Source organism: Patagioenas fasciata, chromosome 30 (assembly GCF_037038585.1).
Source record: "Patagioenas fasciata isolate bPatFas1 chromosome 30, bPatFas1.hap1, whole genome shotgun sequence".
Taxonomy (NCBI): Eukaryota; Metazoa; Chordata; class Aves; order Columbiformes; family Columbidae; genus Patagioenas; species Patagioenas fasciata.
In genome coordinates, this window is record NC_092549.1 from 3,110,815 (window position 1) to 3,137,122 (window position 26,308).

At 64.1% G+C, this 26,308-nt stretch overlaps 2 protein-coding genes across 4 annotated transcripts; one reads left to right on the forward strand and one right to left on the reverse strand.

Annotated features, from left to right (window-relative positions):
* Positions 1–158: 158 nt before the first annotated feature.
* On the reverse strand, positions 159–2,736 carry PSMB4 (proteasome 20S subunit beta 4). The gene is made up of 7 exons (XM_065857668.2): positions 2,580–2,736; positions 1,517–1,723; positions 1,104–1,250; positions 911–992; positions 715–831; positions 437–525; positions 159–349 (listed from the first exon to the last, which is right to left on the reverse strand). The coding sequence occupies exons 1-7, from the start codon at positions 2,699–2,701 to the stop codon at positions 337–339; spliced, it is 777 nt and encodes a 258-aa protein (XP_065713740.1). The 5' UTR covers positions 2,702–2,736; the 3' UTR covers positions 159–336.
* A 431-nt stretch (positions 2,737–3,167) lies between these two features.
* On the forward strand, positions 3,168–25,886 carry CGN (cingulin). 3 transcript variants are annotated; one of them, XM_065857517.2, is made up of 21 exons: positions 3,168–3,216; positions 8,004–8,790; positions 8,882–8,982; positions 10,487–10,556; positions 10,686–10,781; positions 10,950–11,071; positions 12,630–12,771; positions 12,845–13,057; positions 15,700–15,848; positions 17,117–17,258; positions 17,333–17,521; positions 17,595–17,801; positions 18,266–18,511; positions 19,926–20,096; positions 20,166–20,327; positions 22,064–22,153; positions 24,435–24,518; positions 24,839–24,957; positions 25,054–25,162; positions 25,232–25,395; positions 25,471–25,886. In XM_065857517.2, exons 2-21 carry the CDS (start codon positions 8,026–8,028, stop codon positions 25,610–25,612), a joined length of 3,483 nt encoding a protein of 1,160 aa, XP_065713589.1. In that variant the 5' UTR covers positions 3,168–3,216; positions 8,004–8,025; the 3' UTR covers positions 25,613–25,886. The 3 variants fall into 3 exon arrangements, with proteins under 3 accessions (XP_065713589.1, XP_071656469.1, XP_065713590.1); XM_071800368.1 differs by having other exon boundaries at positions 10,716–10,781; XM_065857518.2 differs by lacking the exon at positions 3,168–3,216 and adding an exon at positions 4,981–5,089.
* The last annotated feature ends 422 nt before the right edge of the window (positions 25,887–26,308 follow it).

Below are 26,308 nucleotides of genomic sequence, written 5' to 3' on the forward strand. Positions count from 1 at the left end.
GGGGGTGAACGTTTTGATTGTTATTTACTGGAGGAAACACCGCTCTGAGCGTTATGTATTTCACATAAAGCCAAGACCTTCCCACTCTCCCCCTCCGACTTCTCCATTAATTGGCAAATACTTTATGTATTAGAACAGAAAACACCTTTAAAGACGCGTTTTATTCTGTCCACCGGTGCCTTTAAAGGTGGAGGACGGTGCATTTATTGCGCTTTTAATCGAGCACGATACAAGTTTGGTCTTAACAGGTTTATTTTCTCTCCAAGCAGGACCAAGAGCTTCCGCAGCCAATTTACAGCGAGCAGGGCAGAACGCGGCCGGTTTTGCCATCGGGGATCACTCGAAGCCGCTGAAAATGGACATATTTAGGTCAGGATAACGAATAAAACCCCCGCGCTACCACCATCAGCATTTGTTTTCACCCCGAGCGCGTTACCTGACGAGATGAGCGATCTCCCAATTGGCCTCAAGCGTCAGCGGCCCCTCCACCTCCACCCCCTTCTCGGTGGCCGTGGCCACTTCGTACTGCGGAGAGAAAACAGGGACAAGTCACCAGGAAACCCCATTTACGCACCTGCGAGAGCTCCGAGAGATAAACCACTCTCAAAACCACTTTAACGTGGCTTTGCGTTCGCTAACGGTTTAATCTGATGAGACGGCGGCGATGGGAGAAGCGCCGGGAGGCGGAAAGCGGCGCGGCGGCTCCGGACTCACCCTGTTGAACGAGCGAGCGTCTCTATAATACAAAATCTTCATGCAGCGCTCGATCAGGTCTCGCGCCTCCTCCCGCGTCAGGACGGGCTGCTTCTCCAGAACCTCCCTCATCAGCGGCTGGGGAGGAAGAGAAATCATAGTATAATACAAGGAATAAACCGTGCCCGAGGCGGTTTGGCGGCGGAGGGCGACGTACCTGCGCCAGGTACGCTCCGTAGCCCGTGGCGAGCGTCGGGGCTTCATACGCCACGCCGAGCATGTCCACGTAACCTAAAAAGCTGTGGGGACGTTTGTGAGCGCGGTGGCGGCACCAGGAATAAAGGATTTAGCTTTCGAGGGGCTGAACCCCCCCAAGACCCCCAGCAAGGGATGGGGATGGCCCTGCTCACCTCTCGCCATTGTAGAAGCCGCCGATGACCACGGTGTTCCAGAGCGGGTTGATCTTGGAGCGCCGGTTGTACATGACCCGTGTGAGCCAGGAGTGAATGGCTTTGGGGCTGTAGCTGTGCCCGTCTCCCAGTAGCTCCTCGTCGATTCTGACACGGACAGAAATTCCCCTGAGAAAAGCTGGAAATCGGAGCATCCCACCCAAAATCTCTTTTTCCAATAAGATTTTAAAGGAGGCGAATGAGGCAAAGGCCACAAAGAACAACGGGAACCGGTTCTGCGCGGTGCTCGGGAACAGCCGCTCGCATCGAAGGGGCTGTCGGAGGACAGGGGGGATTTCCACCCCGTTTTGTCCCCGGTCGGTGGCCGCGTTTAAGCCCTTGGAGCCCAGTGTGGCCCCGGGAGGGGAACTTACACCATCTGGTCGATGATCTGTTTGAGGTACTGGAAGTCGGCGTAGTCCCCGGAGGCACCCAGCATGGTGGTGTCGTTCACCTTGAGCAGGCGCGAGATGCCGCGGAACCGGGCGAGGGAGCCATAGGAGCCCATGGTGTCGGCCGCGATCATCACCCCCCCGGCGAACTTCACCCCCAGCACCGATGTGCCCGTCACTGTGGGGCTCCTGGGGATGCCGGGTCAGGGGGGGACCCCAGTGTCAGGGTGGGACCCCTCTGCCCCACAATCCTATCGCTGCCCCCCTGGCCCCATCGCTGCTCCCCGGCCCCATTGCTGCTCCCCAGCCCCATCACTGCCCCCCGGCCCCATCACTGCCCCCCTGGCCCCATCACTGGCCCCCTGGCCCCATTGCTGCTCCCCAGCCCCATCACTGCCCCCCAGCTCCCTCTGCCCCCTAAATCTGTCCCCCCTCCCCAGTCCCACTGCTGCCCCCTCTACCCCCCAGCCCCATTCCTGTCCCCCCAGCTCCCTCTGCCACCCCAAACCTGCCCCTCCAGCCCCATTGCTGCCTCCTCTGCTCCCTAGCCCCATTGCTGCCCCCCAGCCAGCCCAAACCTGCCCCCCATCCCCATTGCTGCCCCCCTGGCCCCATTGCTGCCCCCTCTGCCCCCCATCCCCATCGCTGCCCCCCATCCCCATCGCTGTCCCCCTGGCTCCATTGCTGCTCCCCTGGCCCCCCAGCCCCATTGTTGCCCCCCCCAGCCCCATTGCTGCCCCCTCTGCCCCCCCAGCCCCATTGCTGCTCCCCCAAACCTGCTCCCACGGCCTCACTGCTGCCCCCCCAACCCTACCCCCCCCCCCAGCCCCACTGCTACTCCCCCAACCTAACTCCAGCCCCATTGCTGCCCCCCAAACCTGCCCCCAGCCCCCTCTGCCCCCTCCAAACCTGCTCCCCCAACCCAGTTTCTCCTGATGCCCCCCAGCCCCTCCCCATCCCCCACATCCTCTTCCCCATCCCCCACATCCTCTCCATCCCTCACATCCTCCCCATCCCCGCAGCCCCCGGCCCCCCCGGCGCTCACAGGGTGCGGGTGAAGGGCACGATGCCGGTGACGGGCCCGGCCCCCCCGGGGATGTACGTTTGTCCCGGGGCTGGGCCCCCGGCCCAGAACGGCGGCGGCGCCCGCGCTCCCCCGACCTCCATCTTAGTCACGGTGCGGCCCGCGCTGCGCAGGCGCCAAGGAAGCGCGGCCGCTCCCGGCCGCCGTAGGCGGGGGTGTGGTCACGTGTGGCGGCTCGCGTTTGGCTTGAGGGCTGCGCCGGACGCCATCTTGTGTGTGGCGGAACGCGCCTGCGTGGGGACGGGGACGGGAGGGCCTGGGAGCGTCCCCGCCACACCGTGTCCTGGGGAGCAGACAGGGACGGGGGAGCCGTTTGGGAGCACGAAAACGCCGTTGTCCCGGCCGCCCCCTCCGCTGCCACCGGTGCGGCTCCCTCCCCAAGATGGCGGCACAGGGCGGAGCGGCACCAGGTGCATCACGTGACGGCCGTACGGGGATGGGCCGTCCACGGGATGGGGCGTGGATAGGGGCGTGGTCTGACGCTCTGACTCCGCCCCGGGGCGGTGCCGAGCGAGGCGCGGTCCAATGGGCGGTTCCGGGGGCGGGGCCTGGGCGAAGGTAACAGGTTGCGGTGGGAGCGGCGGGAGCGGCGGCGGCGGTGAGTGCGGGGACAGGGGGACACGGGGACAGGGGGACAGGGGGACAGAGGGACAGATGGCTGCCGTCCCGGGGGGTCCTGCTGCCCCGGGGCAGTGCTGCTTTATGGCAGAGCCTATAGGGGTTGGGTCATAGGGGCTGCTGTCCTGGGAGGGGTCCTGTAGTCCCGGGGGGGTCTTACCCTATGGCAGCGCCCATAGGGGCTGTTATTTCTGTACGTGTCCTGCCCTATGGCAAAGCCTATAGGGGCTGGGGCCATAGGGGCTGCTGTTCCGGGAGTGTGTGCTACCCTATGGCAAAGCCTATAGGGGCTGGGGCCATAGGGGCTGCTGTTCCGGGAGTGTGCGCTACCCTATGGCAAAGCCTATAGGGGCTGGGGCTATAGGGGCTGCTGTTCCGGTAGTGTGCGCTACCCTATGTCAAAGCCTATAGGGGCTGGGGCCATAGGGGCTGCTGTTCCAGGAGTGTGCGCTACCCTATGTCAAAGCCTATAGGGGCTGGGGCCATAGGGGCTGCTGTTCCGGGAGTGTGCGCTACCCTATGGCAAAGACTATAGGGGCTGGGGCTATAGGGGCTGCTGTTTCGGGAGTGTGCGCTACCCTATGGCAAAGCCGATAGGGGCTGGGGCCATAGGGGCTGCTGTTCCAGGAGTGTGCGCTACCCTATGGCAAAGCCTATAGAAGCTGGGGCTATAGGGGTGCCCTGCCCTTTGGCGGCGCCCATAGGGGCCGGGTGTGTAGGCGTTGCCCTTCCTGGAGCGTGCTGTTCCCTCTGGCAGCGCCTATAGGGGCTGTTGGCTTTGGCACGTGTCCTGCCCTATGGCAGCGCCTATATGGGCTGGGCCATAGGTGGTGTCCTTCCCAGGGTGTGCCCTGTCCTGTTGTGGAACATATAGGGGCTGGGCCATAGGGGCTTTCCTTTGGGGGCTGAGCCTATAGAAGATGCTGTAGGGGCTGGCTCTATGGGGACCCTTGTCCTTGGTGTGTGCTCAACCTACTGCAGTCCCCTAAGTGTTGCTTACCCTATAGCAGATCCTATAGGGAACCTCCATGCTACTCCCTGAGCTGGGGACCTGGGTTGTTGCTGTCCCACAGGGGATCTACTGTCCCCTATACATCCCCTCTGGGGACTGTCCCTTCCATAGGGGACCAGAACAGAGAATCTGGGGCTCAAGTTTTGTCCCCATCACCCCGCAACCCACCCACCATCCCCAGACTCATCTGTGTCCCCATGTCCCCAGCGTGCGGGTCCCCATCCTCCCGGGGTCACAGCCCATTTTGGGGTGAAACCGGAGCATCCGCATCACCCGTTGATTCGTGTGGATCCCCCTTGTGTCCCGGGGGAAACACCCATCAAATAACCCCAGTTTCACGGCACCATTTGCTTGGAAACCGCTAAACGGACCCGATCCGGAGACGCCGTGCGGTGCGGCCCGGGGCGCCGCGGTGACGCTTGTGGTTTGGTGGCAGTTTGGTGACCCCGCAGGACGGGATTTTCCAGTATGGCGGTTGATGATTAACCCCAGGGCGCTGCCCGCCGAGGAATTTGGAATTCGGTGCTTATCAGCTTCTTGTCGGAGCCCCGAGGGGACGCCACCTGCGGGGTGACCCTTGTCCCCACCACATCTCACCTCCTCCAGCCCGGCGCGGTGTCACGGCGTCACCATCGGCCTGGCCCCGCCGTGTGACGCAGGTGTCCCGGTTTCGGGTTCCTCCGACCCGGCCGAGCGCTCCTGGGGTTTGCGGCGGAGCAGGAAGAGCCGGTGCCGGGCAGGGACCAACCCTGGACTTTGGCACGAGCGAAACCGGCGCTGCGGCAAACAGGGTGGAGCTGAGCGCTGGGGAAACCCTCACCGGGAACACGCCAAAAAACAGGTGATGGAAACATGCCGAGTCGGTGACATTTTAGGGTGACATGATGTCCTCTGTTCCCCATGCCTGTAGCTGCACGACCCGCTCGGTTCGCACACAAGTAGCGGGAAACCGGCTCCGGCATCACCACCCGGAATGTGATGCCGGCGGTTGAATGATCCATCTGACCTTGCCGGAGCAGGATCAGCCCGGCCCCGCAGCCATCGCAGGTGCCACCCCGGGGTGTTCCGGGTGCTGCTGGGGAACCGGAGCGAACCACAGGACTCGGAGCCTTTTCCAGTGGCGCCTGCACATTGCAAAACAGCTTTTCTGGGTGAATGTCCCGGGCACAAAGGGCTCATTGTGCGGCCGGTGCGGAGTTGGCCGCTCGCCATCCCCGGCCGCGGTGCCCGAGCTGCGTGACCACCAGCCCCGGTCCCTCCTGCCGTGTCCAAGAACCCGCTGGTTTATCCCCAATTTTAGCCGCTTTACCCACCCAAAGGCCTCCCCTTCCCACTTTGCTGGCACATCCCGAACTTTGGTTCCCCCTCCTTGGATTGCGCCCATCTCTGCGGGCTGAGGGGACATCGCCGTCCCCAAGGTGCCACTGCAGTCCCCGAGGGACAGGACTGATGGGATTTGCCCCAGGGTGTGTTGATAAACCGGTGTCCGCGCTGATCTCGTTAGCAGGACCCGGTGCAGGGATAACGAGCTCAGGAGCCGGGGGCTCTTCTCCCATCCCCTGCTCTTGTTCGTAGATAAATCCCGGTCGCTGCGGCGCTGCCGTCACCGCGGGCCCTGGGCAGGGACACAGGGACCTGGGGTGACACCGGAGTCGCCGCAGGAGCTGCCCCTGCTGGGTTGTGGCCGGGGACGGGAGCAGATGGCGCTGGCAGGAGCTGGCAGGGCTGGGGGAGCGAACAGCAAGTCCTTCCTGGCACTGCCCGGCACCCGCGGCTGCTCCAGCACCGCCGGCAGAAAACCGGGTCCTGCAGCAGCTCCTGCGTCCGCCGCTCCATCTGCATCCGTGCTGGGCATCCCCTGCTCCATCTGCATCCATTCTTGGCATCCTCCCCTCCACCTGCATCCTGCTGAGCATCTCCACCTGCATCCCTTCTGAGCATCCTCCCCTGCACCTGCATCCCCCTGAGCATCTTCCCTGCACCTGCATCCCCCTGAGCATCTTCACCTGCATCCCTGCTGAGCATCCTCCCCTGCACCTGCATCCTGTTCAGCATCTTCACCTGCACCTGCATCCCCCTGAACATCTTCACCTGCATCCCTGCTGAGCATCCTCCCCTCCACCTGCATCCCTGCTGAGCATCCTCCCCTCCACCTGCATCCCTCCTGAGCATCTTCACCTGCATCCCTTCTGAGCATCCTCCCCTCCACCTGCATCCCTTCTGAGCATCTTCACCTGCACCTGCATCCCCCTGAGCATCTTCACCTGCATCCCTTCTGAGCATCCTCCCCTCCACCTGCATCCCTCCTGAGCATCTTCCCTGTACCTGCATCCCCCCCTGCATCTTCACCTGCATCCCTGCTGGGCGTCCCCTGCTCCATCTGCATCCATTCTTGGCATCTTCCCTCCACCTGCACCCCCCTGAGCATCTTCACCTGCATCCCTGCTGAGCATCCTCCCCTCCACCTGCATCCCTGCTGAGCATCTTCACCTGCATCCCTCCTGAGCATCCCTCCCTCCATCCCATCCCCGCTGACCATCCTCCCCTGCACCTGCATCCCCACTGAGCATCCTCATCTTCCCCTGCATCCCCCTGAGCATCTTTCCCTGCACCTGCATCCCCCCTGAGCATCTCCACCTGCATCCCTGCTGAGCATCCTCACCTCCACCTGCATCCCCCTGAGAATCTTCCCTGTACCTGCATCCCCCCTGAGCATCTTCACCTGCATCCCTGCTGAGCATCCTCCCCTCCACCTGCATCCCTGCTGAGCATCTTCACCTGCATCCCTGCTGAGCATCCCTCCCTCCATCCCATCCCCGCTGACCATCCTCCCCTGCACCTGCATCCCTGCTGAGCATCTTCCCCTGCACCTGCATCCCTGCTGAGCATCCTCATCTTCCCCTGCATCCCCCCGAGCATCTTCCCCTGCACCTGCATCCCTGCTGAGCATCTTCCCCTGCACCTGCATCCCCACTGAGCATCCTCATCTTCCCCTGCATCCCCCTGAGCATCTTTCCCTGCACCTGCATCCCCCCGAGCATCTCCACCTGCATCCCTGCTGAGCATCCTCACCTCCACCTGCATCCCCCTGAGAATCTTCCCTGTACCTGCATCCCCCCGAGCATCTTCACCTGCATCACTGCTGAGCATCCTCACCTCCACCTGCATCCCTGCTGAGCATCCTCCACCTGCATCCCCGCTGAGCTCTGAGCACCCAGTTTATTTACAGCAGAGGAAGGAGCCGCAGGTGCTCCCGGTGTGTGTGGGTGACAAAACAATGCTGGGGGGCAACAACACGGTCCCACCGGCCTGATTTGGGGCTTTTCCATCCCTTAACCCCCCTGGTGCCCATGAGGGAGCTCCCCCCGCACCGTGTCCCCCGCTCCGGCCGGCGTCGCCGGGGCTGCCGCCGGGACCGAGGGGGAGGTGACATCACGCTGCTCCCAATATGTCACTGCTCATCTGTCCCCTCCCCACGGGACGCGGGGACACGGGGGCCGGGGCGATGCCGGGGGACACCCGGGCTGCAGCGTTCAGCCAAGGTCCCAGCGTCCCCTCCGTGTCCCCTCCATGTCCCCAGGGTCCGGTTGTGATGCTGCAGCAGGGTGGGGGGTTCAGCTCTCCCTGTCCCCTCCCAGAGCAGCGGGCGATGCTGGTGCCGTGTCCCCATCCTGGTGACGCTGCCGTGGTGACACCAGTGCCCCCTGGCTCCCCGTCCCCGCTCGCAGGGTGACTGTGCCCATCTGTCCCCCCAGGACCGCGGTGCCGAGCGCCGGGATGGAGCAGCAGAACTCGCTGGACCACGGCGTCCAGATCCGCTTCATCACGGACCTGCAGGAGCCGCGCAGACCCCCCCGGCCCCGCGGCAGAGCCGGCACGTACGGCGTGGCCGTGCGCGTCCAGGGCATCGCCGGCCAGCCCTTCGTCGTCCTCAACAGCGGCGACAAGGGCGGCGAATCCTTCGGGGTGCAGATCAAGAGCGACGGCTCCTTCGCCGGCCCCCCCGCCGCCCCTCGGCCCCCCGGCTCTGATTTGGACCAACCGGAGAACCCCCGCAGCTCCTCGGATGAGGAGGGGACCCCCCGGGACCTGCGCAGGTCACAGTCCCACGGGGACCTGCTCAGGGCCACCATTGAGGAGCCCGTGGCCACCGGTGCCACCCGGCAAAACCGCACTGTGACCATGGGGAAGAGCAGCAGCTTGGCGAACATCGCGCCGGAGCCGCGGGCCGCGCTCCCCTCGCCGGACACGGGCGGTGGCGACGTGGTCACCGAACCGCTGGGCTCGGTGGATTCGCTCATCAGCAAGTTCGACGGGCCGGGGCCGGCGCGGGGGCGCGTGGGGCGAAGGGGCCGCGTCCCCCCCGAGCAGAGGAAGCGCTCGCAGAGCCTGGACGGCCGCGCTCAGCGCCGCGAAGCGCCGGACACCGCGGGGCTGAGCGGGACCCAGCGCCGCGCCGGCAGCGGCCGCCCCGCCGGGTCCCCCGCGGACACGGGGACACGGAGCCAGCGCGGGAGCCGGGGAGCGGAGGAGCCGCTGCAGGTACCGGGGGTCGCGGGGGTCGCGGTTCCTTAATGTGGGGGGGACGCTGGTGCCCTGGGGGGGCCTGAGCTGGTGTTGGTCCCCGTGGCAGCTCAAATCCACCCCGGACCTGCTGCGGGACCAGCGGGAGGTCACCCAGCCCCGCGGCACCGAGGACCCCAAGGAGCTCATCTACGGCATCCTGAGAGAGGGGTGAGCCCCTAAAGCCCCCCAAAAAGCCCCAAAGCCCCCCTAAAGACCCCCCAGCTCCCCCCAGCCCTGTTCCCAAAGTGACCGGGGGCTGTGGGGCAGCCTGGGAGTGGAGAAGGGCCAGGGTATGGGGGGAGCGAGTGGCAAAGCCCTTGGGGTGTCCCCCAGTCCTCTCCCCACAACCGCCTCCCCGTGTCCCCAACCACCTCCTCTTGTCCCCATCCACCTTCTCCTGTCCCCAACCTGCCCCTTGGGTCCCCAACCTCCTCTCCCTGTCCCAAATCACCTCCTCCCCATGTCCCAAACCGCCTCCCCTTGTCCCCCACATCCCCCCCATGTCCCCAACCTCCTCCCCCGTCCCAAATCACCTCCTCCTCATGTCCCAAACCTCCTCTCCATGTCCCCAACCTCCCCCACTGGGTCCCCAACCTCCCCCTATCCCCAACTACCTCCTCCTGTCCCCAACCTCCCTCTGGGTCCCCCACATCCTCCACATGTCCCAAATCACCGCCTCCCCGTGTCCCCAACCACCTCCCCGTGTCCCCAACCGCCTCCCCTTGTCCCCCACATCCTCCCCTTGTCTCCAGCCGCCTCCCCTGTCCCCAACCTCCTCCTTGTGTCCCCCACATCTTCCCCCATCCCCAACCTCCTCCCCTTGTCCCCAACCTCCTCCCCCTGTCCCCCACCTCCTTCCCCCCCGTCCCCCACCTCCTCCTCCCCTTGTCCCCAACCTCCTCCCCTTGTCCCCAACCTCCTCCCCATGTCCCCAACCTCCTTCCCCCCCGTCCCCCACCTCCTTCCCCTCTTGTCCCCAACCTCCTCCCCTTGTCCCCAGCCACCTCCCCCTGTCCCCAACCTCCTCCCTGTGTCCCCCACATCTTCCCCCGTCCCCAACCCACTCCCTGTGTCCCCCCACATCTTCCCCCTTGTCCCCAACCTCCTTCCCCCCTGTCCCACGCCTCCTCCCCTTGTCCCCCACATCTTCCCCTTGTCCCCAACCTCCTCCCCGTGTCCCCGACCCCCTCCCTGTGTCCCCCACATCTTCCCCCATCCCCAACCTACTCCCTGTGTCCCTCCACATTCTCCTCTTGTCCTCAACTTCCTCCCTGTGTCCCCCACATCTCCCCTTGTCCCCAACCTCCTCCGCTTGTCCCCCACCTCCTTCCTCCCTGTCCCCAACCTCCTCCTCCCCTTGTCCCCAACCTCCTCCCCTTGTCCCCAACCTCCTCCCCTTGTCCCCAACCTCCTTCCCCCCATGTCCCCAACCTCCTTCCCCCCATGTCCCCAACCTCCTCCTCGTGTCCCCAACCTCCTCCCCGTGTCCCCAACCTCCTCCTTGTGTCCCCAACCTCCTCCTCGTGTCCCCAACCTCCTCCCCGTGTCCCCAACCTCCTCCTTGTGTCCCCAACCTCCTCCTTGTGTCCCCAACCTCCTCCCCATGTCCCCAACCTCCTCCCCGTGTCCCCAACCTCCTCCTCATGTCCCCAACCTCCTCCTGCTGCCACAGGAGCAGCGAGAGCGAAACGTCCCTGAAGAGGAAAACCCTGCGGCTGCTGGAGAAGCTGCAGGAGCTGGCGGTGAGTTGGGGGTCCCTGGTCCCTCACCCCCCAACCAGGGGCTCCGGTCGGGTGACCGGGGACCAAGCAGAGTCGCCAGGAGGGTCACAGCACCCCAAACCCCCCGAGTGAGCCCAGGGGTGTCCTCAGGTGCCCCCCAAGGCCACAACGTGTCCCCAGCCCCAGCACAGGGACCTGGCCAGGCAGGTGGAGGAGCTGCAGGAGAAGCTGGACGAGGAGACCAAGGTGACGCCGGGCAGGAGGTTGGGGACACTGGGAGGGACATCCCGGGGAGGGGGACACGCAGTGGGTCACCAAGACCAAACGTCCTCCCCAAGGTGTCTCAGGGCCGCTGGGGAGGGGACAGGGGACGTGGTTGCCGGGAGGGGACGTGACCGTGTCCCCTGCCCCCAGCTCCGCCAGAAGCTGGAGCTGCCCGGGGAGCCGGGGAAGCTGCGAGAGGCCGAGGGCGAGAACCGGCGGCTGCGCACGGCGCTGGAGGCCAAATCCCAGGAGCTGCAGAGGAGGATGCAGGAGTGAGAGCTGCGCCGGGGCTGGGGGCGTCCGTCTGTCCTTGCGATGGGGCTGGGGTGTCCGTCTGTCCTTGTGATGGGGCTGGGACGTCCGTCTGTCCTCACAGTGGGGCTGGGGTGTCCGTCTGTCCTTGCGATGGGGCTGGGGTGTCCGTCTGTCCTTGCGATGGGGCTGGGACGTCCGTCTGTCCTCACAGTGGGGCTGGGGTGTCCGTCTGTCCTTGCGATGGGGCTGGGGTGTCCGTCTGTCCTTGCAGTGGGGCTGGGGTGTCCGTCTGTCCTTGCAGTGGGGCTGGGGTGTCCGTCTGTCCTTGCGATGGGGCTGGGACGTCCGTCTGTCCTTGCGATGGGGCTGGGGTGTCCGTCTGTCCTCGCAGTGGGGCTGGGGTGTCCGTCTGTCCTTGCGATGGGGCTGGGGTGTCCGTCTGTCCTTGCGATGGGGCTGGGGTGTCCGTCTGTCCTTGTGATGGGGCTGAGGTGTCAGTTTGTCCTCGCAGTGGGGCTGGGGTGTCCGTCTGTCCTTGCGATGGGGCTGAGGTGTCCGTTTGTCCTCGCAGTGGGGCTGGGGTGTCCGTCTGTCCTTGCGATGGGGCTGAGGTGTCCGTTTGTCCTCGCAGTGGGGCTGGGGTGTCCGTCTGTCCTTGCGATGGGGCTGAGGTGTCCGTTTGTCCTCGCAGTGGGGCTGGGGTGTCCGTCTGTCCTTGCGATGGGGCTGAGGTGTCCGTTTGTCCTCGCAGTGGGGCTGGGGTGTCCGTCTGTCCTTGCAATGGGGCTGAGGTGTCCGTCTGTCCTTGTGATGGGGCTGAGGTGTCCGTCTGTCCTCGCAGTGGGGCTGGGGACGTCCGTCTGTCCTTGCGATGGGGCTGGGGTGTCCGTCTGTCCTCGCAGTGGGGCTGGGGTGTCCGTCTGTCCTCGCAGTGGGGCTGGGGTGTCCGTCTGCCCTTGCAATGGGGCTGGGGACATCTGTCTGTCTTTGCAATGGGGCTGGGGTGTCTGTCTGTCTTTGTGATGGGGCTGGGGATGTCTGTTTGTCTTTGTGACAGGGCTGGGGACGTCTGTCTGTCCCCACAACAGGGCTGGCGACATCTGTCTGTCCCCACAATGGGTCTGAGGACGTCTGTCTGTCTTCCTGATGGGGCTGGGGGCTTCTGTCTGTCCCCATGATGGGGCTGGGGACGTCTGTCTGTCCCCGCAACAGGGCTGGGGATGTCTGTCTGTCTTCATGATGTGGCTGGGGACATCTGTCTGTCTTTGTGATGGGACTGGGGACGTCTGTCCCCACAATGGGGCTGGGGACATCAGTGTCCCCATGACAGGGCTGAGGATGCCTCTCTGTCCTTGTGATGAGGCTGGGGACATCAATCTGTCCCCACAACAGTGCTGGGGATGTCCGTCTGTCCCCAGAACGGGCTCCATGGTGTGGGGATGCTCAGGGAGCTCAGGGCGGGTTGCGATTGTCCTCTCTGTCCCCATCGGGGCGGACATGGCCGGGGTCCCTGTGACCACTGTGTCCCTCTGAATGTCCCCACATCCCCTTGAATGTCCCCATGTCCCCGGCCAGGCTGAGCGCGGTGACAGCAGCCAAGGACCAGGCGGAGACGCGGCTGCGCCAGCACCAGGACCAACTGATGGAGACGCAGCAAGAGCTCAACCGCCTGCGCCAGGACCCCGGCGCCGCCCCGGACGGCGACGCCACGCACAAGGTAACGGCGGCAGCCACGTGGGTGTCCCCCCGTGCCACCCACTGCCACCCAGCGCCGTGTCCCCGTGTCCCAGGAGCTGGCGGAGGCGCGGGAGGAGCTGGAGGAGCTGCGGGGCCGGCGGCTGCAGCTGGAGGAGCAGCTGCGGCTGCGGGAGCGCGAGCTGACGGCGCTGAAGGGCGCGCTCAAGGAGGAGGTGGCCGCGCACGACCGCGAGCTGGACCGCGTGCGCCAGCAGTGCCAGAGCGACGTGGAGACGCTGCGGCGCAGCATGGAGGACATCTCACAGGTGTGAGGACATCTCGCAGGTGTGGGGACATGGGGACATCTTGCAGGTGTGAGGACATCTCGCAGGTGTGGGGACATGGGGACATCTCGTAGGTGTGGGGACATCTCGCAGGTGTGGGGACATGGGGACATCTCATAGCTGTGGGGACACAGGGACATCTCGCAGGTGTGGGGACATGGGGACATCTCATGGTTGTGGGGACATCTCGCAGGTGTGGGGACACAGAGACATCTCATAGGTGTGGGGACATCTCGTAGGTGTGGGGACATGGGGACATCTCGCAGGTCTGGGGACACAGGGACATCTCATAGGTGTGGGACATCTCACAGGTGTGGGGACATGGGGACATCTCTTAGTTGTGGGGACATCTCGTAGGTGTGGGGACGCGGGGACATCTCACAGGTGTGGGGACATCTCACAGGTGTGGGGACACAGGGACATCTCGCACATGTGGGGACATGGGGACATCTCATAGCTGTGGGGACACAGGGACATCTCATAGGTGTGGGGACATCTCGTAGGTGTGGGGACATGGGGACATCTCACAGGTGTGGGGACACAGCGACACTTCACAGGTGTGGGGACACCTCAGAGGTGTGGGGACATGGGGACATCTCGCAGGTGTGGGGACATCTCACAGATGTGGGGACACAGGGACACTTCACAGGTGTGGGGACACCTCAGAGGTGTGGGGACATGGGGACATCTCGTAGGTGTGGGGACATCTCGCAGGTGTGGGGACATCTCACAGGTGTGAGGACACGGGGACATCTCTTAGTTGTGGGGACATCTCATAGATGTGGGGACATCTCGTAGGTGTGGGGACATGGGGACATCTCGCAGGTGTGGGGACATCTCACAGGTGTGGGGACGCAGGGACATCTCATAGGTGTGGGGACATCTCGCGAGTGTGGGGACACGGGGACATCTCGTAGGTGTGGGGACACGGGGACATCTCACAGGTGTGGGGACGCAGGGACGTCTCATAGGTGTGGGGACATCTCGTAGGTGTGGGGACATGGGGACATCTCGCAGGTGTGGGGACACGGAGACATCTCATAGGTGTGGGGACATCTCGTAGGTGTGGGGACACGGGGACATCTCACAGGTGTGGGGACGCAGGGACATCTCATAGGTGTGGGGACATCTCGCGAGTGTGGGGACACGGGGACATCTCGTAGGTGTGGGGACACGGGGACATCTCACAGGTGTGGGGATGCAGGGACATCTCATAGGTGTGGGGACATCTCGCGAGTGTGGGGACACGGGGACATCTCGTAGGTGTGGGGACACGGGGACATCTCACAGGTGTGGGGGCACAGGGACGTCTCATAGGTGTGGGGACATCTCGCGAGTGTGGGGACACGGGGACATCTCGTAGGTGTGGGGACACGGGGACATCTCACAGGTGTGGGGGCACAGGGACGTCTCATAGGTGTGGGGACATCTCGTAGGTGTGGGGACACAGGGACATCTCACAGGTGTGAGGACATCTCACAGGTTCGGGGACACAGGGATATATGGGGACATCTCGCAGGTGTGGGGACATTGCGGAGGTGTGGGGACATGGGGATCTGTGGGGACATCTCGCAGGTGTGAGGACATCTCACAGGTGTGGGGACATGGGGACATCTCGCAGGTGTGGGGACATCTCAGAGCTGTGGCGATATGGGGACATCTCACAGGTTTGAGGACATGGGGATATATGGGGACATCTTGCAGGTGTGGGGACAGGGGGACAGGGTTCTGTGATCCCATGGTTTGGTGACTCTGAGGTTCCGTGATCCTCAGTTTGGTGACTGAGGTTCCGTGATCCCGTGGTTTGGTGGCTCTGAGGTTCCGTGATCCTTGGTTTGGTGGCTCTGAGGTTCCGTGATCCTTGGTTTGGTGACTCCGAGGTTCCATGATCCATGGTTTGGTGACTCTGAGGTTCCGTGATCCTCAGTTTGGTGACTGAGGTTCCATGATCCCGTCGCTTGGTGACTCTGAGGTTCCGTGGTTCTGCAGTTTGGTGACCCCGAGGTTCTGTGACCCCGTGGTTTGGTGACTCCGAGGTTCCATGATCCTATGGTTTGGTGACTCTGAGGTTCCCTGATCCTGCGGTTTGGTGGCTCCAAGGTTCCCTGATCCTGTAGTTTGGTGACTCCGAGGTTCCATGACCTCACGGTTTGGTGACTCCGAGGTTCTGTGATCCCACGGTTTCGTGACCCCCGCGGTTTGGTGACTCTGAGGTTCCGTGACCCTGCAGTTTGGTGACTCTGAGGTTCCATGGTCCCGCGGTTTGGTGACTCCGAGGTTCCATGACCTCACGATTTGGTGACTCCAAGGTTCTGTGGTCCCATGGTTTGGTGACTCTGAGGTTCCCTGATCCTGTAGGTTGGTGACTCCGAGGTTCCATGACCTCATGGTTTGGTGACTCCGAGGTTCTGTGATCCCACGGTTTGGTGACCCCGCGGTTTGGTGACTCTGAGGTTCCGTGACCCCGCGGTTTGGTGACTCTGAGGTTCTGTGATCCTGCGGTTTGGTGACTCTGAGGTTCCATGATCCTATGGTTTGGTGACTCCGAGGTTCTGTGATCCCATGGTTTGGTGACTCCGAGGTTCCGTGACCCGCGGTTTGGTGACCCCGAGTTCTGTCCCCAGGACCAGGCCAGCCTGGAGTCGGAGCGGCAGCGGATCGGCGCGGTGCTGCGGAACCTGCAGCGGGAGCTGGAGGAGAGCGCGGAGGAGACCGGGCACTGGCGGGACCTGTTCCAGAAGAACAAGGACGAGCTCCGCGCCGCCAAGCAGGAGTGGGTGCCAGGCTGGGCTTTGGGGGGTCCAGACGCCTGTGAGCATCGTTAGTGCAGAGCTCGTTAAAATGGGTCGGCGGTTGGGATGGGGTTGGAGGACAAGTGTGATGGGAGCGGCTGAGGGACCTCAAGTTGTGCCAGGGGAGGTTGAGGTTGGAAATTTGGGAGAATTTCTTCCCAAAAGGGTTGTTGGGTGTTGAACAGGTGAAGTGGTGGAGTCACCATCCCTGGAGGGCTGGACAGACAGACAGGAGGTTCTCAGGACATGGGGCAGGGACAGGGGTGGGTTGTAGTTGGACTCCATGATCTGGAGGGTCTTGTCCAACCAAAATGGTGACTCTGTGATCATGGAAGGGTTTGGGTTGGGAGGGACTTTCAAAGACCATCCAGTCATGGGCAGGGACATCTCCAACTGACCAGGGACATCCAACCAGACCAGGGACACCCAACCAGATCAGGGACATCACCAACTGATCAGGGACATCTCCAACTGACCAGGGACACCCAACCAGACCAGGGACATCCCCAACCAGATCAGGGACATCCAACCAGATCAGGAACATCACCAACTGATCAGGGACATCTCCACCAGATCAGGGACATCCCCAACCAGACCAGGGACATCCCCAGCTGATCAGGGACATCCCCAACCAGACCAGGGACATCCCCAGCTGATCAGGGACATCCAACCAGACCAGGGACATCCCCAGCTGATCAGGGACATCCAACCAGACCAGGGACATCACCAACTGATCAGGGACATCTCCAAGAGACCAGAGACATCTCCAAGAGACCAGGGACATCCAATCAGATCAGGGACATCTCCAGCAGATCAGGGACATTCAACCAGATCAAGGATGTCTAAACCAGACCAGGTTGCTCAGAGCCACATCCAACCTGACCTTGGGTGTTCTCAGGGATGGGGCATCAACCACCTCCCTGGGCAACCTGGGCCAGGGTCTCCCCACCCTTAGCATCACAAATGGAGTTTGGAGATGGGATCTTGGGGATGATTCTCCCCCAAAGGGCTGTGGGGCATTGAACAGGCTGCCCAGGGCAGTGCTGGAGTCACCATCCCTGGAGGGCTGGACAGACAGACATGAGGTTCTCAGGACATGGGGCAGGGATAGGGGTGGGTTGTGGTTGGACTCCATGATCTTGAGGGGCTTTTCCAACCAAAATGATTCATTGATTCTCCTTCTCTGGGCACGCGGGGGCTCCCGGGGCGCATGGGGTGGGTTCGATGTCCCCATCGTGCCCCTCCGCAGGCTGCTGCAGGTGAAGCTGGAGCGCGAGGAGCTGGAGGACGAGCTGCGGGAGCTGCGCGAGCGCTTGGCGGCCGCTCGCCAGGAGACGGAGCGGGCGCGGGGCAGCGCGGGGGACCCCGGCGAGCTGGACGCGCTGCGCAAGGTGGGCGAGGCGAGCGCGGGGAGGGGACCGCGGCGGCACCGCCGGTCCCCAAAACGCCGACCTCCGCATCCCAGGAGCTGCGGGAGGCGCGGGAGCAGCAGCGGGAGCTGGCGGAGCAGCGGCAGAGCCGGGACGAGCGGCTGCGGCAGCGCGAGCAGGAGCTGGCGGCGCTGAGGGACGAGGCGACCGGACACACCGAGGAGCTGGAGCGGCTGCGCCGGGACCTGCAGCAGCTGCGGGAGGAGCGGGATGAGGCCACCGAGGTGGGTGCGGGACCGGGGGAGTCGGGTCCAAGCCCATGTTGTCCCCATGGCTCATCCCGTGGTTGCGTCGCAGGCGAAGGCGTCGCTGGAGAGCGCGCGGGCCACGGCGGAGCAGGCGCGGGGGGCGGCCGAGAGCGGGCGGCGGGAGCTGCAGGAGCAGAACGACGACCTGAGGAGGAAGATCCAGGGGCTGGAGGAGCAGCTGAAGGACTACGAGCGCTTGGGAGAGAGCTGGGAGGGCTCCCAGGCGCGGCTCAAGGACAGAGTCGCCAAGCTGGAGGTGAATGAGGGTGCTGCCGAGCGGCTCCCCGGGTGATGAGGGAGGAATGAGGAAAGGGTGAGGGAGCTGGGGAAGAGGAGACTGAGGGGGGACTCATTGCTGGGGATCAAGATGGAAAGGGGCAGTGTCAGGAGGATGGAGCCAGGCTCTGCTGGGTGACACCCAGTGACAGGACAAGGGGCAATGGGTGCAAACTGGAACACAGGAGGTTCCGCTGGAAGATGAGAAGCAACTTGTTGGGGGTGAGGGTGGCAGAGCCTGGCCCAGGCTGCCCAGGGAGGCTGTGGAGTCTCCTTCTCTGCAGACATTCAAACCCCCTGGACCCCTTCCTGTGGAACCTCAGCTGGGTGTTCCTGCTCTGGGGGGATTGCACTGGATGAGCTTCCCAGGTCCCTTCAACCCCTCACACTCTGGGGTTCTGTTTGAGCAGCTTTGTCACCTCTTGTCCCCCGTTGTCCCCGCAGGCCGAGCGGCGGCAGCTGGAGGAGTCGCTGGGGGAGGCCGGGCAGCGGGAGCAGGAGCTGTGCGCGGCGCGGCGGCAGCGGGAGGAGGCGGAGCGGGCGCTGGCGCGGCTGGCGCAGGAGCAGCGGGAGCTCAGCGCCGCGGTGCAGGACGAGCGGCGCCACAAGGAGCAGCTGCAGCGCAGCCGGGATGAGCTGGAGGAGCAGAAGCGGCTGCTCGACCGCACCACCCAGAAGCTCAATAAAGAGGTTTGGGAGACACCCACCCGATCCCTCCCCGATGTCCCCAGAGGCTCCATGAAGCCACGCTGTCCCCAGGGATCGGTCTGCTGGTGTCCCAAGGGTGTCCCCTGCACAGTCAGGTGGCGCTGTCACCCTCCCAGTGACACTCCTGAGCCCACGGGGTAGAAATGTCCCCCCCTATGGGCATCTTGTCCCCACTTGGGCCCATCAGCTTGCGACAGGGTGGTCACCAGGTGTCCCTGGGTTCTGAGCTGTCCCCAGTTGTCCCCTGAGTTGTCACCAATTGTCCTCTGAGCTGTCCTTGCGTCCTGAGCTGTCACCAATTGTCCCCTGAGCTGTCCCCAACTCCTGAGCTGTCCCCAACTGTCCCCTGAGCCATTCCCAGCCCCTGAGCTGTCCCCAGTTGTCCCCTGAGCCACCTCTGGGTCCTGAGCTGTCCCCAATTGTCCCCTGAGCCATCCTCAGCCCCTGACCTGTCCCAAACTGTCCCCTCAGCCATCCCCAGCCCCTGAGTTGTCTCTGAGTCCCGAGCTGTCCCCAACCATCCCCTGAGCTGTCCCCAGCTGTCCCCTGAGCCGTTTCTGGGTCCTGAGCTGTCCCCAACTGTCCCCTGAGCCATCCCCAGCTCCTGAGCTGTCTCTGAGTCCCGAGCCGTCCCCAACCATCCCCTGAGCTGTCCCCAACTGTCCCCTGAGTCGTCCCCAGCCCCTGAGCTGTCTCCGGGTCCTGAGCTGTCCCCAACCATCCCCTGAGCAGTCCCCAATTGTCCCCTGAGCCATCCCCAGCCCCTGAGCTGTCCCCAACTGTCCCCTGAGCCATTCCTGGGTCCTGAGCTGTCACCAATAGTCCCCTGAGCTGTCTCCAACTCCTGAGCAGTCCCCAGCTGTCCCCTGAGCCGTTTCTGGGTCCTGAGCTGTCCCCAACTGTCCCCTGAGCCATCCCCAGCCCCTGAGCTGTCTCCGGGTCCCAAGCCGTCCCCAACCATCCCCTGAGCTGTCCTCAATTGTCCCCTGAGCCATCCCCAGCCCCTGAGCTGTCACCAATTGTCCCCTGAGTTGTCCCCAGCCCCTGAGCTGTCCCCAACTGTCCCCTGAGCCATTTCTGGGTCCTGAGCTGTCCCCAACTGTCCCCTGAGTTGTCCCCAACAATCCCCTGAGCTGTCCCCAATTGTCCCCTGAGCCAACCCCAGCCCCTGAGCTGTCCCCAACTGTCCCCTGAGTCGTCCCCAGCCCCTGAGCTGTTTCTGGGTCCTGAGCCGTCCCCAACCATCCCCTGAGTTGTCCCCAACTGTCCCCTGAGCCATCCCCAGCCCCTGAGCTGTCTCTGGGTCCCGAACTGTCCCCAACCATCCCCTGAGCTGTCCCCAATTGTCCCCGGAGCCGTCCCCAGCGGTCCCCTGAGCCTTGCCCGCCCCGCGCAGCTGGAGCAGATGTCGCAGGAGTCTCAGCGCTCGCTGGCCGCGCTGCGGGCCCAGCTGGACGAGTTCCGCGACAAATCGCGCAAGGAGCTGGCGGAGGCGCAGAAACAGGCCCAGGAGCGCGGCGCCGAGCTGGAGAACGCGCGGCTGGGCACGGGGCGGCTGCAGGACGAGGTGGGTCCGGCGACGTCCCCGGGACGGGGGTGACGTGGGGACACGATGCGACACGGGGTTTCGGCGCAGGTGGCGCGGCTGAAGCAGGCGCTGCAGGAGCAGCAGGCGCAGCGGGACAGCGCGCAGCTGGACAAGGAGCTGCTGCTGCAGAGGCTGCAGGGGCTGGAGCAGGAGCTGGAGAAGCGGCAGCGCGGGCAGGACGAACGCTCGCGCCACGCCAGGGTGATGGAGGTGGGGATGGCGCCACCAAAATCCCCCGCGCCCCAAATCACCAACACTCCAAATCCCCCACACCCCAAATCCCCCACACCCCAACCGCCTGCGCCTCAAATCCCCTGCACCCCAACGACTTGCACCACAACCACCTGCACCCCAACTACCTGCACCCCAACTACCTGCACCCCCAAATCCCCCGCACCCCAAATCCCCCACACCCCAAATCCCCTGCACCCCAACCGCCTGCTCCCCCAAATCCCCCGCACCCCAAATCCCCCACACCCCAAATCCCCTGCACCCCAACCGCCTGCACCCCCAAATCCCCCGCACCCCAAATCCCCCACACCCCAAATCCCCTGCACCCCAACCGCCTGCACCCCCAAATCCCCCGCACCCCAAATCCCCCACACCCCAAATCCCCCGCACCCCAGCTGCCTGCACCCCCAAATCCCCCGCACCCCAAATCCCCCACACCCCAAATCCCCTGCACCCCAACCGCCTGCTCCCCCAAATCCCCCGCACCCCAAATCCCCCACACCCCAAATCCCCTGCACCCCAACCGCCTGCACCCCCAAATCCCCCGCACCCCAAATCCCCCACACCCCAAATCCCCCGCACCCCAGCTGCCTGCTGCCCCAAATGCCCCACACCCCAAATCCCCTGCACCCCAACCACCTGCTCCCCAAATCCCCCACACCCCCAGATCCCCTGCACCCTCAAATCTCCTGCACCCCAACCGCCTGCTCCCCCAAATCCCCTGCACCCCAAATCCCCTGCAGCACAACCACCTTCACCCCCAAATCCCCTGCACCCCAAATCCCCTGCACCTTGAACTACCTGCACCCCCAAAATCTCCTGCACCCCAGATCCCCTTCACCCCCGAATCCCCTACACCCCAACTGCCTGCACCCCCAAATCCCTTGCACCACAACCACTGCTCCCCAAATCCCCCACACCCCCAGATCCCCTGCTCCCCAAATCCCCTGCATTCCAACCGCCTGCACCCCAAATCCCCTGCACCACAACCACCTGCTCCCCAAATCCCCCACATCCCCAGATCCCCTGCACCCCAAACTGCCTGCACCCCAAAACTGCCTGCTCCCCAAAATACCTGGCACCCCAAACTGCCTGCTGCCCCAAATCCCCCGTACCCCAAATCCCCTGCACCCCCAAATCCCCTGCACCCTCAAATCCCCCACACCCCAACCACCTCCTCCCTGAATCCCCTGCACCCCAAATCCCCTGCACCACAACCACTGCTCCCCAAATACCCCACACCCCCAGATCCCCTGCACCCCAAATCCCCTGCACCCCAGCCGCCTCCTCCCCAAATCCCCTGCACTCCAACTGCCTGCTCCCCCAAATCCCCTGCACCCCAAATCCCCTGCACCCCAACCACCTGCTCCCCCAGATCCCCTGCTCCCCCAAATCCCCCGCACCCCAAATCCCCTGCAGCACAACTGCCTGCACCCCAACGACCTACACCATGAAATCCCCTGCACCCCCAAATCCCCTGCACCACAACCACCTTCACCCCCAGATCCCCTGCACCCCAACGACCTGCACCCCCAAATCCCCCGCACCCCACCCCACCCCATCCCTGCCCACTGTCCATTGGGTGCTGGGTGCATGGGGGAGTCTCATCCCATCCCATCCCATCCCATCCCATCCCATCCCATCCCATCATCTCCCCCGGGGTGTCCCCAGCCCCCCGTGTCCCCCCAGCTCCGCTGACCCCCATGTGTGTGCAGGAGAAGGCCAAGAGGCTGGAGGAGGAGCTGGAGGAGGAGAAGGCGACGGTGGAGCTGCTGACGGAGCGGGTGACGCGCAGCAGGGAGCAGGTACAGATGGGGGGGTCCCCAAACTCGGGGGGGTGTCCCCAAAACTCGGGGGGGTGTCCCCAAAACTCAGGGGGGGGTCCCCAGAACTCAGGGGTGTCCCCCAGAACTCAGGGGTGTCTCCCAAACCCGGGGGTATCCCCCAAACCCAAGGGTGCAACAGCGGAACCCAGCGGCTCGGGGCAAACAGCACCAGGCCCCCCATGCTCAGCACAACCTGAGTTCAAACCGCCCTAATGAGTCGTTAAAAACAAACGAACCAACCGAGCGGACACAAAAAAAGGGATAAAAAGAAAAGAGAAACGCGACAAAACAAGGAGAAAAGAAATCCCGGCATGGCAGGGTGAGGTTTGTGTTTGTGCAGGAGCCCGGGTGTAAATCACCCGCGGCTCGGGCTCTCCCGCCCCATTAACCCACCTGCTAATTACCTTCAAAGCTGGAGCCGCTGGCTGAGCCCTGCGCGGGCGGAGCTGCCGGCGCTGGGATCCACTGGGGTGTGCTGGGATCCACTGGGGTGTGCTGGGATCCACGGGCCCGGTGGTACTGGGATTTACTGGGATCCACTGGGGTGTGCTGGGATCCACTGGGGTGTGCTGGGATCCCAGGGCCTGGCGGTACTGGGATTTACTGGGATCCACTGGGGTGTGCTGGGATCCACTGGGGTGTACTGGGATTCACTGGGGTGTACTGGGATCCCAGGGCCTGGTGGCACTGGGATTTACTGGGATCCACTGGGGTGTGCTGGGATTCACTGGGTTGTGCTGGGATCCCAGGGCCTGGTGGCACTGGGATTTACTGGGATCCACTGGGGTGTACTGGGATCCACTGGGGTGTGCTGGGATCCCAGGGCCTGGTGGCACTGGGATTTACTGGGATCCACTGGGGTGTGCTGGGATTCACTGGGTTGTGCTGGGATCCCAGGGCCTGGTGGCACTGGGATTTACTGGGATCCACTGGGGTGTGCTGGGATCCACTGGGGTGTGCTGGGATTCACTGGGTTGTGCTGGGATCCCAGGGCCTGGTGGTACGGGCATTTACTGGGCTCCACTGGGGTGTGCTGGGATCCACTGGGGTGTGCTGGGATCCACGGGCCTGGTGGCACTGGGATCCACTGGGGTGTGCTGGGATCCACTGGGGTGTGCTGGGATCCCAGGGCCTGGTGGCACTGTGATCCACTGGGGTGTGCTGGGATCCACTGGGGTGTGCTGGGATCCACAGGCCTGGCGGCACTGGGATCCACTGGGGTGTGCTGGGATCCACTGGGGTGTGCTGGGATTCACTGGGTTGTGCTGGGATCCCAGGGCCTGGTGGTACGGGGATTTACTGGGATCCACTGGGGTGTGCTGGGATCCACTGGGGTGTGCTGGGATCCACGGGCCTGGTGGCACTGGGATCCACTGGGGTGTGCTGGGATCCACTGGGGTGTGCTGGGATCCCAGGGCCTGGTGGCACTGTGATCCACTGGGGTGTGCTGGGATCCACTGGGGTGTGCTGGGATCCCAGGGCCTGGTGGTACTGGGGTGTACTGGGATCCACTGGGGTGTGCTGGGATCCCAGGGCCTGGCGGTACTGGGATTTACTGGGATCCCGAGACCCAGTAACACTGGGATCTACTGGGATCCCAGGACCCAGTAGCACCGGGATTTACTGGGGTTTACTGGGATCCTGAGACCCGGTAGCACTGGGATTTACTGGGATCCCAGGACCTGGCAGCACTGGAATTTTACTGGGATCCCAGCATCTGGTGGCACTGGGATTTACTGGGATCCTGAGACCCAGTAGCACTGGGATTTACTGGGATTTACTGGGACCCAGTAGTACTGGGATTTACTGGGATCCTGAGACCCAGTAGCACTGGGATTTACTGGGATCCCGGGACCTGGCAGCACTGGAATTTATTGGGATCCTGAGACCCAGTAGCACTGGGATTTACTGGGATCCTGGGACCTGGTGGTACTGGGATTTACTGGGATCCCAGGACCCAGTAGCACTGGGATTTCCTGGGGTTTACTGGGATCCTGAGACCCAGTAGCACTGGGATTTACTGGGATCCCAGGGCAGCACCGGGACCCAGTGCGGATCAACCCCTTCTCGCCCGCGGTGCTGGCAGAGCCGCCACCGCCGCCGGCTTCCCCGTCCCAGTCCAACCAGTTTAAACGCTCCGGCGGAGCAAAAGCTGCAGCACTGGTCCCCGGCCGCTCGCCAAAATTCCCCTGGGAAGGAGCCAAACTCCTCTCGGTGGGGGTTTCGGTGTCACCGAGCGTCACCGTGTCCCCATCCCCAGCTGGACCAGCTGCGCGCGGAGCTGCTGCAGGAACGATCCGGGCGCCAGGACCTGGAGTGTGACAAGGTCTCTCTGGAGCGGCAGGTGAGGGGACGCCGCGGTTTTGGGGCAAAATGAGGGGTTTTTTGGCCAACAAGAGCTCCCGGCCCCGGTGGCCCCCGGGATGTCCCCGTCTCCGGTCTCGCCTTGTGTGCCAGCGCCTAATTGCCGTTATATAACCCGGCTCGTTACGGCTCCTCCTTGGGAAATGGGTTTCGGGGCCCTGACTCACCACTTGGGTTTACATAAGGGCGGCTCGGTGCCAGGAGCCCCGCGGGGTGACGGAGGCGGCTTTGGGGTGTCCCCTCCTCCCCGGGAGCCGCGTGGGGTGACTGGGATGGTTTTTGGTGTCCCCGTCCCCGCAGAACAAGGAGCTGAAGAGCCGCTTGGCCAACGCCGAGGGGCTGCAGAGACCCAGCGGCCACGTCCCGCAGCTGGAGGCGCGGGTGCAGGAGCTGCAGGAGCGGCTGCAGGCGGAGGAGAGGTGCTGTCCCCCACGTCCCCCGTGTCCCCCGTGTCCCTTGTGTCCCCGGGAGCCTTCGGCCTCACCAGGGCTCAGCCAACCCATGTTTTGCCGCAGGGAGAAGAGCACCCTGCTGTCCTCCAACCGCAAGCTGGAGCGGAAGGTGAAAGAGCTGAGCATCCAGATCGAGGACGAGCGGCAGCACGTCAGCGACCAGAAGGACCAGGTTGGGGACACGGGGACACTCAGGGATGCCCGTCACTCGTCCCACGGGACTCACTGGGTGTCCCCACAGCTGAGCCTGCGGGTGAAGGCGCTGAAGCGCCAGGTGGACGAGGCGGAGGAGGAGATCGAGAGGCTGGAGGGGGCGCGGAAGAAGGCGCAGAGGGAGCTGGAGGAGCAACAGGAGCTCAACGAGCAGCTCCAGAACCGCGTCACGGCGCTGGAGAAGGAGGCTTGGTAGGGGACGCCGCACCGGGGGGGTCCCCACCGTGTCCCCAGCACGGGGGGGGTGACCCCTTTGTCCCTCCCCAGGCGCAAAGCCGCCCGCTCGGCGGCCGATTCGTCCCTGCGTGATGAGCCGCTGAGCTCGGACGAGGAGTCCGACAGCGCCTACGGCCCGTCCTCCATCGCCTCGCTGCTCAACGAGCCCACCCTGCAGACCAGCTCCTGCTGACCCCCCCCGGACGGACAGAAACTCTCCGGGATGCACCGGATTGAAGGACGGTGCCGGAAAAACGCCGCCACCCCCATTCCGTCCGGCATCTTCGTCTCCATACGGGTCTTGGGGGGTTTGTGCCGGGGGAGCTGCTCCCCATGGCCGCTGTCCCCCCCACGTCACCAGCTCCCCAGTGGGGCTCCCAGAGGGCCGGGTTGTTTTCTGTGTCCCCCTCTCCGTCCCCCTCGAGCGCTGTTTGAAATAAACCCCGGCGTTTTGGCGCCCACGGCTCGTCGTGCGTGGCACCGCGCTCCTTCCCCGCTCCGCTGGATCTGGCCTGGAGATAAATCTTCGTTATCGCTAATTAACGAGGATGGGAGCCTTGCCAGCTGCTAATTAGCGCCATTGCGGTGATTGGCAGGCGGTTACTCCCGTTCCCCTCCGTGGCCTCGAGCGCGGCTGGGACGGTGCCCGGGGACCCGGTCAATCCTGGCCCTGCTGCCTCAGTTTCCCCCCCCGCGCCGCGGTGATGTTGAACCGGCGGGGAGGGACACGGTGACAACAGCGGTGACAAACCCATCCGCTCTGCGGTCAGCGCTGTCCCCGCGTCACCAGCGCCGAGGGCCGTGCCCGGCACCCACGGCGTCCCCCCCGCGGCCAAACCAGCCCGGCACAACCGGTTCCGCTCCTCCCGGACACGCGCGTCGCAGCCGA

Coding starts and splice junctions, on each gene's coding strand:
- CGN (XM_065857517.2), top strand. CDS start 8,026: ATGGAGCAGCAGAACTCGCTGGACCACGGCGTCCAGATCCGCTTCATC. Junction 8,983..10,486: donor TACGGCATCCTGAGAGAGGG/GTGAGCCCCTAA, acceptor CTGCTGCCACAG/GAGCAGCGAGAGCGAAACGT. Junction 20,097..20,165: donor CGGGGCGGCTGCAGGACGAG/GTGGGTCCGGCG, acceptor GTTTCGGCGCAG/GTGGCGCGGCTGAAGCAGGC.
- PSMB4 (XM_065857668.2), bottom strand. CDS start 2,701: ATGGAGGTCGGGGGAGCGCGGGCGCCGCCGCCGTTCTGGGCCGGGGGC. Junction 1,251..1,516: donor CAGATCATCGACCAGATGGT/GTAAGTTCCCCT, acceptor TGTCCGTGTCAG/AATCGACGAGGAGCTACTGG. Junction 526..714: donor ACGCTCGCTCGTTCAACAGG/GTGAGTCCGGAG, acceptor TTCTCTCCGCAG/TACGAAGTGGCCACGGCCAC.